Raw genomic sequence first — 12,897 nt, 5'->3', positions numbered from 1 at the left:
AGTAGAAAAAAATTCCCCGACTACTACACCATTTTTCATTGAAATTGAGAAAATTCCAATTGAAATTGAGAATAACAATATGAAATTGAGAAAATTCCAAATGAAATTGAGAAATTCAATTTGAAATTGAGAAAATTCCAAATGAAATTGAGAAAATTCTAAATAAAATTGAGAAACATTATATAAATTATTTTAGTTGGGCTATCAGTCATCTTAACTCGTTCTGGCATGTGACAATGCCCCTTGCCACAGTCGTCAACGTGCAATTTTCACCAATGCTTATTGAAATAATTTGGTCCAAAATCAAAAGTATTCTGAAGTCAAGGATGAATATACCATCCGTAAATCCTCCTAATGTAGGAGAGCAGATGATTTTATATCTTGAAGTATTAATAATTAACGATTCCAAGTCCTGTATAACTACTGGAGATTGCAGTAGAGCAATACAACATACAACATCATTGCAACAATGCGCTTTGGAATTGCAAGATATGCCTGTTGGTCAATAACATTACATATTTATGTAATTTGTTTAATGTATATTATTTATGTAGAGTAAAATAACATTTTCACAATTTCATTTGGAATTTTCTTAATTTCAATTGGAATTTTCCCAATTTCATTTGGAATTTTCCAAATTTAAATTTCTCAATTTCATTTGGAATTTTCTCAATTTCATATGGAAATTCTCAACTTCATTTGGAATTTTCTCAAATTAAAATGGAAATTCTCAATTTCATTTGGAATTTTCTAAATATCATGTATAATGTTCTCAATTTCAATTAAAAAATGGTGTAGTATTTAGCTAATGTTCGGAGTATTCGGTCGGGCTCTACTGATTTGTTATACTTTCTGTGATATTGTAAGTAATTACACTACCTTTTACCAAAACTGTTGAAAAAATAGCACATTGGCTAGAATAATCTCAGTTTTATATCAGAAGAAAAAAATAGAACGTTAGATATTTAAAACTTAATAACAATATTCCCAAATTAATCACACAAGTACCAATCAAATAGTTGTAGGTTTCGTTCCAAATATGGGGCGATTTATAAATAAACCACATTATAACCAAAAGGGGTTAACTCAATATATATAACCATAGTATGTATTTTTAAATTCCGTTAATTCCCACACTTGTTTTCAAAATTTAAATTCATTCCAAAACCACCTAAAAAGATGCAAAATCATGTTGGTACGTACAACAAAAGAAACTGAAAATCATTAAAATATTTAAAGAAAAAAATTAAAATCCATACAAAACGGTAAACAAAAATTAAGACAAACAGACAAGTGTTTATTTAAACATGAAAAAATATTAAAAAGACAATGAAATTGTGTTGTTAAAAACATTAATTGTATAATAGTCATTGTTGGTTGTTGGTTTAAGTAAAAATCTTTTACAAAGATACAAAGTCAAAGTAAGTTTTTTATTAAGGAACCGTCAAAAAAAAGTATGTAGGTGAATAAGATACAATTTTTTCTATTCAAAGTGTAAAAAAATATATATTTTTTTATGGTTTAAACAATTGCTGGTTTTTTAGCTTTAGACTCAATTGATAAAGTCGTGTTACAGTCGTAAGTGGAGGTTATTAAACTTTTTACCACAATGGCACCAATGATGAAGATGACGAAGCTGTTAAAGATGATGATGCTGTAACAAAATATAAAATTACTATTTGTATTTTTTTTATTTTATTTTATAATAAAACGCTTTTACAATGTGATGTATGTTTAATAATAACAATAATTATTATGTTGCTAATACATCTTCATGAGGAAGTTATTAGAAAGTAAAATTAATCATTTAAATTCCCAACATACTTTCTTGGAGTGTGAATTTCTATAAACTGTTCATTTAAATTTTTAAAATTTGTTTGCAAGAGTTAAATTAAAACTGTTTATTTTTTAAATACCCTGCTTACCAGACAATTTGACATACAAAATTCTAAAAAAAGAAAAACATATTCTATTTATTTAATTAGTTATAAATATAAAACACACATTTTCGGTTTCATTAAGTTTCTATTTCGTTTTTTTTTTATTTAATGAGTTATACCTACTTGTCGGTTGTTAAAAATGATTTATGATCTTTGTTTATTTTACATACTGTAACACAAGATTTTCTTTTTTAGTGAACAAATATTAAAAGCAACTAAAAAGAAACACTAAAACTACATAATTAAACTTTGTTATTTATACTTTAATGACAAATGAAAATACGTTGAAGTTTATTTTTGTTTTATATTAATACGGTAGTAAATATATTTTAAAATTAGGGTGGGACTTGTTCAAATAGAGTAGTTTTGAGATGCTAACGACTGAGATAAAAATAATTTTAACACCCGTTTCCCTTTTCAAAACAGGCATGTGATGAAAAACTATCGTTTTCAAAACTGAAATCAATCTCGAAAACGATTTAATTTCGATTGATTTCATATTCCATTTTAGTTTCATTCCGTATCATTTTTATACCAAAAAACAACAATATAAACAAGTCCGCATTTGTTTACCTTAATTAATGTGAAAATTTAATTTAGATAAATTCCCTTTGAAACAAATTGGAATTTGAAATTAATATGACAACACGATTCAAACAAACACATCACACCTATTGTCGTTTTGAAATCGTTTTTGCATCTAAATCGTTTTTCATTGCATACCAGAATTTCTTTGCCAATTTCTAGTCCAATTTTAGCTTCAATCGTAAATCTTTATGTAGTCCAATTTTAGCTTCACTTACAGGTCAATATGTAGTTCAATTTTAGCTTCAATATTAGGTCTTTATGTAGTCCAATTAAGGCTTCAATCATAGATCTTTATGTAGTCCAATTTTAGCTTCAATCATAGATCTTTATATAGTCAAATTTCAGCTTTACTTATAGGTCTTTATGTAGTCCAATTTTAGCTTCAATCTTAGGTCTTTATGTAGTCCAATTTTGACTTCAATCTTAGGTCTTTATGTAGTCCAATTTTAGCTTCAATATTAGGTCTTTATGTAGACCTATTTTAGCTTCAATCTTAGGCCTTTATGTAGTCCAATTTTAACTTCAATCTTAGGTCTTTAGCTTCAATATTAGGTCTTTATGTAGTCCAATTTTAGTTTCACTTATAGGTCTTTATATAGTCCAACTTTTTCTTCAATCTTAGCTCTTTCTGTAGTCCAATTTTAGCTTAAATCTTAGGTCTTTATGTAGTCCAATTTTAGCTTCAATCTTGGGTCTTTATGTAGTCCAATATTAGTTTCAATTGTAGGTCTTTATGTAGTCCAATTTTATGTAGTCCAATGTAGTCCAATTTTAGCTTCAATCTTAGGTCTTTATGTAGTACAATTTTAGCTTCAATCTTAGGTCTTTAAGTAGTTCAACTAAGGCTTCAATCTTAGGTCTTTTTGTAGTCCAATTTTAGCATCAATCTTAGGTCTTTATGTAGTCCAATTTTAGCTTCAATCTTGGGTCTTTATGTAGTCCAATTTTAGCTTGAATTATAGCTCTTTATGTTGCCCAGTTTTAGCTTCAATCGTTGGTCTTTATGTAGTCCAATTTTAGCCGCAATCGAAGGTCGTTATGTATTACAATTTTATTTTCAATCTTAGGTCTTTATGTAGTCCAATTTTAGCTTCAATCATAGATCTTTATATTTCAGCTTTACTTATAGGTCTTTATGTAGTTCAATTTTATCTTCAATCTTAGGTCTTTATGTAGTTCAATTAAGGCTTCAATCATAGGTCTTTATGTAGTCCAATTTTAGCTTCAATCTTGGGTATTTATGTAGACCAATTTTAGTTTCACTTATAGGTCTTTATGTAGTCCAGTTTTAGCTTCAATCTTAGGTCTTTATGTAGACCAATTTTATCTTCAATCGTATGTTACTATTTTATATCATACACATTTTCAAAAATACAGGCCTGTCACATAATTCCATTCTTTTTTTTGCTTCTTCAGAAAAAGTAAAACGAAATTTTTTTCGGAATGAAACCACTTTCAGTTTTCAAATTAGAATTGATATTTCATTGCAACTATTGATTTTTCTAAAATTTGTAATCAATTTCTGTACCAAAAACTTCTCCTTTGTTTTAATATAAAAAACGCTGTCAAATTAATATCAGAAATACAGAATTATTAAATATGTTTGGAATTAATGAATTACACGGAATCTGAAGAATCTAAAACGAAATCGATCGGAATGAAAACTACGGAATTGAAAACATTCCGAACAAAATGTGTGACAGGCCTGATAGAATTCCATTCCGATCGGAAGTGGAATTAATTCCGTATTTTGCTTCTTCAGAAAAATTAAAACGAAAATTTCTTTCGGAATGAAACCACTTTCAGTTTTCAAAGTGGAATTGATTGATATTTCTTTGTAATTATATATTTTTCTAAAATTGTTAATAAATTTCTGTACCAAAAACGTTATTTTTGTTTTAATATTAAAACCGGTGTCAAATTAAAATCACAAATTATTAAACATTTTTGGAATTAATAAATTACACGGAATCTAAAGAACCTAAAACGAAATCGATCGGAATGAAAACTACGGAATTGAAACCAGTCCGAAGAAATTGTGTGACAGGCCTGATAGATTCCACCCTATTGTCACCATTTACATAAACTACAAATACTTTTCCTAATTAGAATAAATACTCATTTTCTCACAGAAATTAAAAGTGTTTCTTAGTGTTTCATGCATCGTTGATTGCCATCATAATCTACGCTTACAGTCATATTAATTGTATAAGACTCTTTTAGAAACGATTTTTAGTTTATTTTTCTACAATTCCATAAAGTAGTTATAAAGCCTCTGTGTGGTTTTTTGTTTAAATACGAGTGAGTAGAGTCGTTGGTTTGGGTGCTTAGTTTAGTTCCCAATTAGGTGATCATACATTTATTGTAGTTTATTTTTCGAGTTTGTTGTTTTTATATTGTCTTGGTGCCTGCCTCATATGGTCAAGTGATTGTGAGTGGTATAACCACATTCATTTTATTTTATTTCATACGTTTTTTTTTAAAGCTAACAAAAAATTTGTTGTTTTTTAATACATACATGTAGTGGGTTAAATCACGTAATTTGATTGGAGGTAAGTTGGTGTGATGTATTGTATGGGTTTTAATTTTTGTAATTTGTTTTCCTTAAATCTGGATTAATATTGGCCTAGATTGCGGCCGAATAAATGTTTTAGGCAGATTTTAGATTGTAATCAAGTTTGCAAGGGTGATAAAGATAGCTTAATTTTTTGTATTACTTGTATGATGTCAGGTGAACTGAATTTGAGAATCTACGGGCATAGAGAATAGACATAGAGCGGAAACTCTCCTGTCAAAGACCTAACTCGGTTGTCAGAAACTTAAGTGGTGAGAATGTATTAGTAGAAAAAACTATGTGAAAAGTCGAGTTTTTTTCTAGTTTCCGCTCTATGTTTCTCTATGTCTACGGGTATCAAACATTTTGAGCCAGAATGAAATAGTGATGTTAATAGTTGCTTAAAAATAAGGAACGGTTCATTTAAACAGAACGCCAATATTTAAGTATATCGAGGGACTATATTCAAAATTATATATCTTAGAAAACACAAGTTTTCAGGAGACCAAAAAAAAACAGTTTATTAAATTATTTCTTCTACAATATATTTTTAATTCCAAACAAAATTATTTTTTTTTCGATATTGTCTTTTTAATTTTTTTCAAAATATATTTATGACAAAAAAGTTAAAAAATTGATTTCCCGATTTTGACCCATTGTAGATCCATCAATGTGGGCCTTATATACATACGTCGATGTAAATGACTTTGAAATATCTATCATCAGATATCCATATTTTCTATATTAGTAATCTAGATATAGATCAAAAATAGGACAAAAATCGAGGTTCTCCTGGTTTTTTTCCTTATATCTCAGGCATTTTTGGGCCGATTTTCTCGCCTTTAAATAGCAACCGAACCGGGTCATACATTGATGTATGAATAATGTATGCAAGTTATTTGGGCGCTTCGTACGGACATGGCTATGTCGACTACCCTATCTATAACGATCCAGAATATATATAATTTGTTGCTTCGCAAATGAAAAATGTAGAAATTACAAACGGAATGAAAAACTTACTACTCATGGTTAGGGGTATAAACAAATCCTAGAATTTTTTCGTATTCAAAACTTATTTGGACCGAAGCTGATTTGGGATTTTAGAACATATAGGCTAAATCGGTTACGTCCCTACACTTTTGGATAGTAAAAGTAAAGGTGAAAATATATATACGATTTATTAAGAATACAAAAAACATATTTGCATACTTTTTGGAATTTCGTCCATAAAGTCCACATTTGGTCCGGGCTGGTTATAATATGAATGATTTGGAATATATCATAGTATATACAGTTGTTGCAATACCTACGTAGGGATTTTAGAACAGTAAATTTGTCGTGTTGTCGAGTTTAAGTTGTAAAAATGGACCCACCAGAGACGCGGCCAGGGTTCCCCAAGGTAGGACACCTCGGATATGTTACATTTTTAAAACGATCCTATTTCTTCAAAAAACCGTCGTAGATTCTATCTTCTTGAATCTACGACGGTTTTTTGAAGAAATACGATCGTTTTAAAAATGTAAAATTTTTGGAAATTCTACATGTCTGAAGTATCCTAATTTGAGACACCATACCGCCGACCCTAAGGGGTAAGAAGGGTGCGTTATCAAAATTTAAACTCCAATGCTCCTCTGCTACGTCTTTCTTGTAAATAGGATCAGACAGTTAGAAGTGGCACAATTACTTAAAAACTATAAAAGCTGTGTAGCCCAGTGCTATTAAGTAGTTTACATAAATTTCTATTAAATACAAAATTCTTAGCCGTTTTCTGTTACTAATTATTCTCAGAATCAATAATTAGTTTGAATTTCTATAAATATTTAACCAAGTGTTTGTTTTGACTCACAACATTTGCTTTAAATTTTATTATATTTTACTTAAAAACATCGTCTTTAGGTAGAATAATTTCACTTTATTGTAAACAAAACGAGTTAATTTTAAAAAATGTTTAAAAACATGTATGTAGTATTTATTTATTTAGTTAATTTCAAAGTAAATAAATACATAAAGGTATTGACTTAAAAAAGCACTCGTTTAAATAAACGCTAATAACAATAAAAAAACCGACAAGTCAAGGTAAACTAAAGGAAATACATAATAAATATTGAGCAAAAAAAATTTATGAAAAAAACAACAAATCAATGCGTAGGTTTCAAAACATGCTATAATTTTATAGCTTTTATATAAAAATAAATTAAAAACAGAAAGAATAAGAAACAAATTTAACAAAACCAAACAAAATGGCAAGAAAACAAGAAGCTGTCAAGACAAGTAGTAGTTACTTGTCTTACAAAAAAAACACAGCAAAAATGAATTAAAAAACAAATCATCAAACAATTGTTCATAGAAAGACAATAAAGAATTATTATAATGTCTTCAGAAAACCATTACAAATCCGGCGCACTTAACTCATTGACAGACGGCCGGACGGACAGTGTGGTTAGTTTTGTTGTTTAACAGCACGCATCCAATTGCCATACAGTGGGCCGATAGTAAGATAAACTATAACAAATTTTAAAAAATTATGTATCAATTGGTAATAAAATAAATGTATAAGCAAGTCTGTACTCAAATTTTTAAAATTATGAATCACTTTTTAATAAATTAAGGTATATAAGTCTGTGATTTGTAACTTTTAATACCCACCATCAAAAAAGATGGGGAATATTGGTTATACCCTACACCACCATAGTGGGGAGGGTATATGCGTTTGTGCAGATGTTTGTAACGCCCAAAAATAACACCATCCTTAAAGTATACTGATCGACTCAGAATCACTTTCTGAGTTGATTAAACGATGTCCGTCCGCCTGGCTTGTCGACTGGCTGGCTGGCTGTCCATGCAAACCTTGTGCGCAGAGTACTGGTTGCAATTTTGAAGATCTTTCGATTAAATTTGATACATATATTTTGTTAGGCCCAAGGACGGAGCCTATTCAAACTGGCAGAAATCGGTCCACTATTTCACCTAGCTCCCATACAAATGTCCTCCCGAAATTGGACTTCATCAGTCGTAAATGTTTAATTATCATCAAGTATCATCAAAAATTTTGCTCCAAATAAGTTTTATATATACGAAATTCATGTTACATCGAAATATTCACCGAAGACACACATTAGTATATATATTCTGGGTTCTCATAAGATTTTAAAACGATCTAGCTATGTCCATCTCCCGTCTGTCTGTCTGTCTGTTAAAGATACGATAACGATCTAGCTTGTTGAAATTTTTGTTGAATTATGAAATTCTATTTAATGTGCGACATCCAAAATTAAAAATTAATTTTGTTTCTGTTTTATCAACGTACCCAACTAAAACGAAAACAGTACGTCTTCGCCTTTGAATCTGCCACCAATGATTCTTGCCTCAATTAAATTTGGTGAAAATTTTTTGATGGTCAATCTTGTTCCGCTGCATAATTTTGGCGCGTTTAAGATGTGGAGAAGCATTATGGGTGATCAAAACTTCAATGTTAATACATGTGGTGGCATTCCAGCTGGTTCCAATGAATTCAAAAATTCAGTAGGATAATTGACGGCTTTTTCTTCGTTCATTACTGTGTCAATTTCATTGTTTCGCCAGGTAGTTTCAATTGAATTTGCTCATTGAGCTTGTTCACAGCCAATTCGACAACGGCTTGTATATTCATTTGCATTTGGCAGAAGTTCGGCGGGAACGATATCTCATTTGTGGCGGGATGAATTGTTTTGAGAATGTTTCGGCAGAAGGGTCTTGCAGTTAATGCATACACATGTTCGTCGATAGCGTTCGGCTTCTGTAGCTTCATTTCCAGTGAAATAAATTTGAAGGAACTTCGGGAGCAATGATCAATTCTGTGGTACATATGGCCTTGAACTTTAAAGGTGGGCATGAAGCCGACATTGTTTATGATATTAGTTGCACGAAGGACGACATTTGAAAGCATAAGTCATACTTTCGGATATTTTGAAGGAAGTGCTTGGAAATCGGAGTAGCGCCGGAAATGTAACATGAAGCTAAAGAGCGAAATATTGTCAGGATATATTTGCATGCTTTTCCAAACTTACGTCCATTGCGGAATCCACTACGGGAAATAAAACTTGCGCCCAAATCATCCGGAATGTATTCCATAGAGCGAATTTGAATGGTATACAATTCAAAGGATTTTTATACCCTACACCACCATAGTGGGGAAATCGATCCATTATTTCACCTAGCCCCCATACAAATGTCCTTCCTAAATTAAACTTTATCGGTCATAAATGTTTAATTTATATATTTATCTCCACAAATTCCGCTCCAAATTAGTTTTATATATACAAAATTCATGTCACCAAATTTTGTTACGATCCGTCCATAATTTGTCATACCTCCCATATAGACCCGCTTCCGAAATTCACTTTAACGTGCATTAATCGCTTAAAAATGTTGGTATATACACAAAATTCAACATAGTTAACTTTCATATAGACATAAATCACACGACCTAATTTCATGGTGATCGGTCGATAATTGGTCATAGCTCCCATATAAGGCCCACTTCCAAAAATCACTCAGAAATATAAATTATTGACATTTTAAAAGAGACATTTTGTTGCTCTTTTACCTAGTGTAGGGCTTGACCGATAATACTTTCTTACTTGTTATTTTTGGATAGATGTGTTGTTCACAGACGAGAGCAAATTTAACATACATAGCAAGATAGTGGATCGGTGATGGTTTAAGGGTCTTTCTCGGCAACTGGTCCAGGTTCTCATAATTTCATCGAAGGCATAATGGACCAAAAAATGTATTTAGAAATTTTAAAACTGGAATATCCATTGTCAAAGCAAAAACTGAGTTTATCAAACAATTACTACTTCTGCCATGATAACGACCCTAAGCTTAAAGCTTACAATGTCTGTTAGTGGTTGTTGTACAATTATCCTCTTAGTAGGTGAAGTTCAGAGAAGTTCATAGCACAAGAGTTGAATGTAGGATTCCGTTAGCGAGATATGGCGACCAATTCTAGCACTTGTCATTAAAATACCTGTTCGCTTGGAGCACAAGGAGTACATGAGCACTTAAACCCCTTGTGCTCTAAGCAAATATTAAAATTCTTGTTATCAAAACACCTGTTTCAAATACCTTTGTGGATTATTTACCAAAAAAGAAAAAGTAACATAAAATAATGGAATCGAGTATATTAATAATTGTTGATTGTTTATTATTTTTGATACGTAAAATCAGGGCACACTTAGAAAGATGACTGCATCACTACAACAATACAAAAACAACAGGTACTTTGTTTTTGTTAAAAAGTAGGTGAACTGTCAAAGTTGCCTGTTGTTGTTTTTGCTTTTGGGTTTGTTGTATTTTTCGCCACAACAACCACAAGTGAATTGACAATTCAAACTAAATAAAAAAAAATAATCAGCTGTTTCATCGCAGTCACCTTACTAAGTGTGCCCTGCGTAAAATCATTAAAAATAAGTGAATCTGAAAATAATATTAACGAATTCTCTGAATCTGATCATCTTATACAAAGATGATCTTATGAATTTGAAAGAAAACTTCACCAAAGTAAATATGAAATCTCGAAATGTTGGCCGAGCCGTGTAGTTACTACCACAACTTCCTCCAAAAAAACAGCTTAAAAACATTAATGTTCCAGAAATTAAAGAACATACAGGATCTTCTTTGCTGGAATGGAAGAAATTCCGGAAAGAATCGAAAGTCAAAGTGAGAATGTAGATGAGCCCGATTATGACGACTAAAAAATGTAACAAGGAACCATAAAAGCTTTTCTTAATAAAATGTTAATAAAAAATATTGAGTCTATGAGGTTTTCTTATTAGGTAATTCAGAAATTTTTAAAAAAAGTTAATGCACAAGGGGTATAAGTTCGACTTTCCTTACTTCAAAGGTAATTTTTGGGTATTTGTATATGTAAAAGATTGTATTTTTTTATCGTGTTAGAATAAAATATATCTCAGGATCTCTATTAATTAAAAGTAATATTCCAGAGAGCATCTAACAATTTTTATTGTAATTTTAACCTCTTTTTTCTCATTATTAAACATAAGTCATTTGAACCCCTTGTGCTCTAAGCCCCTCATACATATAAATATATTGATAGATAGGTTGTTGTTTACTTATGCGAAATTAAAATTAAATCTTATTTTTGTTTGTTTAAATTATTAATTAAATTAAAGTATAAAGGTTTTAAAATATGGTTAGGTATATATTTACAAATGTTTGTTTTATTTTGCTTCTGACAATTCTGTCTCATCCCCTTGACCGTATTTACCCCATGGGTGGGGCGGTATCGCCATTTTTGCTCACCGGTAGGCACAATTGAAATAAGTAAAACTAAAGCATACATATCTGACTATTTGAATAAAGAACAAATTTAAGAATATCTTTTATCGTTTTTAAAAGAGAGCCTTCTACCCTACATTTTTCGGTGACCATTTTGATCGAATTAACATATTTTTAAAAGCTAACGTGATTAAAAAAACAATAATTTGTTGGACCAAGGATAAGTTTTGGCTGGAGTGTGTATAAGTTTTTTTTTTATTGACTCTTTACATATTTTGATCCCGATAACATTTAAATGCATGAATCTAGCAACCCGAAATTTACCACTGATATATTCTAGTAATACAAAATATAAAACTAAACAAATCGGGTGAATCAGATAAATGTTTTATACAAAATGCAGAATAATCGGTGACCGTATTATATTGGTGATGGGTATAAAAGATTCGACACAGCCGAATATAACACTCTTACTTGTTATATATAAAGATTGAAATCTAAAATTGATTACACACTGTGCCCACTATATGGCTCTATTGTAAGTACAATGTGTCTTAAGTCTTACGTTTGTTATTGTTTATTTACCGAACAAAGAGTTTGAGAGATGGGTGGAGGAGAGAAGGAGAGGATAAATAAATAAAGTATGTGTCTTGTGTTTTTAATATTATGTTTCATGACTGTGACAATTAAGTTTGTTTCTTAACTTTTTTGTTTTTTTTTATATTTTTGCAAGTGTCTAAAAAGCGGGTAAGAAAGCTTCATTCATATCTCACTTATTTGTTTATAACTTTAGTTTATTTGTTGTTAAATGTTTCATTAAAATTTTGTCCATATATAAACTGGATTTGTATCTGCTTCTTCTTTATTGTATTTCAATCATTTTGCTTATGAGATCATTTCAATTTAAAACTGAAACTTATACTCAAACATACAAAAAACATATGGAGAAATAAGTAGTGAAAATAATAAAAATTTAAATAAAATACAAACCCTTGAGTAGAATTTAAATGCACCAGTAGTGATAAAATTATTAAGCACTTTAAGTATAACATTTTAAACATATTAATGTTATTATTGTTGCCAAACATATTTAACTTTACGCTCTTGTTAACATTTGGTTTGTTACTTAATTCCACACAAACAATGTCTTAAAATGACAAACTATTTTAAAATTTTTGTAAAATATTTATTAAATCACTTTTAAATTTAGTTAAACTAATATTTAAAGAATTTATTAATCATCAACTTTATATGTGTATGTATTATTTCTAGTTTAAACGATTTTTATTGAACTTTCTGTGTGGGCCGTTTACACTTTTTTCCAAGTTTGTCAGTTTGATTTTTGTTTGTATATTTTATTGCTTATATATTTTTTTAGTTTTAATAATGTAGTATGTAGATCTATTGTTTCAGCTAAGTAAGTATATATCACGTTTGTTTTTTTCTCTTTTTTTAGCTGTTTATTTTTATTTCTCAATTATGCGCGTTTTTAGGTCGACGTCATTTGATACTTTTTAATTTATCCGTTTTTAGTTG

The 12,897-nt window shown here is 29.9% G+C and overlaps 1 protein-coding gene across 1 annotated transcript in view; it reads right to left on the bottom strand.

The window, feature by feature from the left end:
• LOC135950154 (thioester-containing protein 1 allele R1-like) overlaps positions 1–12,897 on the bottom strand; it is a 27,760-nt gene extending 14,863 nt beyond the window's left edge. The window contains exon 1 of the mRNA XM_065499682.1: positions 12,352–12,897. Coding sequence (XP_065355754.1) covers positions 12,352–12,449 — 98 coding nt within the window. The 5' untranslated portion in view covers positions 12,450–12,897. The remainder of the gene's footprint in view (positions 1–12,351) is intronic.

The sequence above is a fragment of the Calliphora vicina genome, chromosome 2 (genome assembly GCF_958450345.1).
Source record: "Calliphora vicina chromosome 2, idCalVici1.1, whole genome shotgun sequence".
Taxonomy (NCBI): Eukaryota; Metazoa; Arthropoda; class Insecta; order Diptera; family Calliphoridae; genus Calliphora; species Calliphora vicina.
The sequence above is the reverse complement of the archived record's forward strand: the minus strand, read 5'-3'. Positions and strand labels throughout refer to the sequence as shown.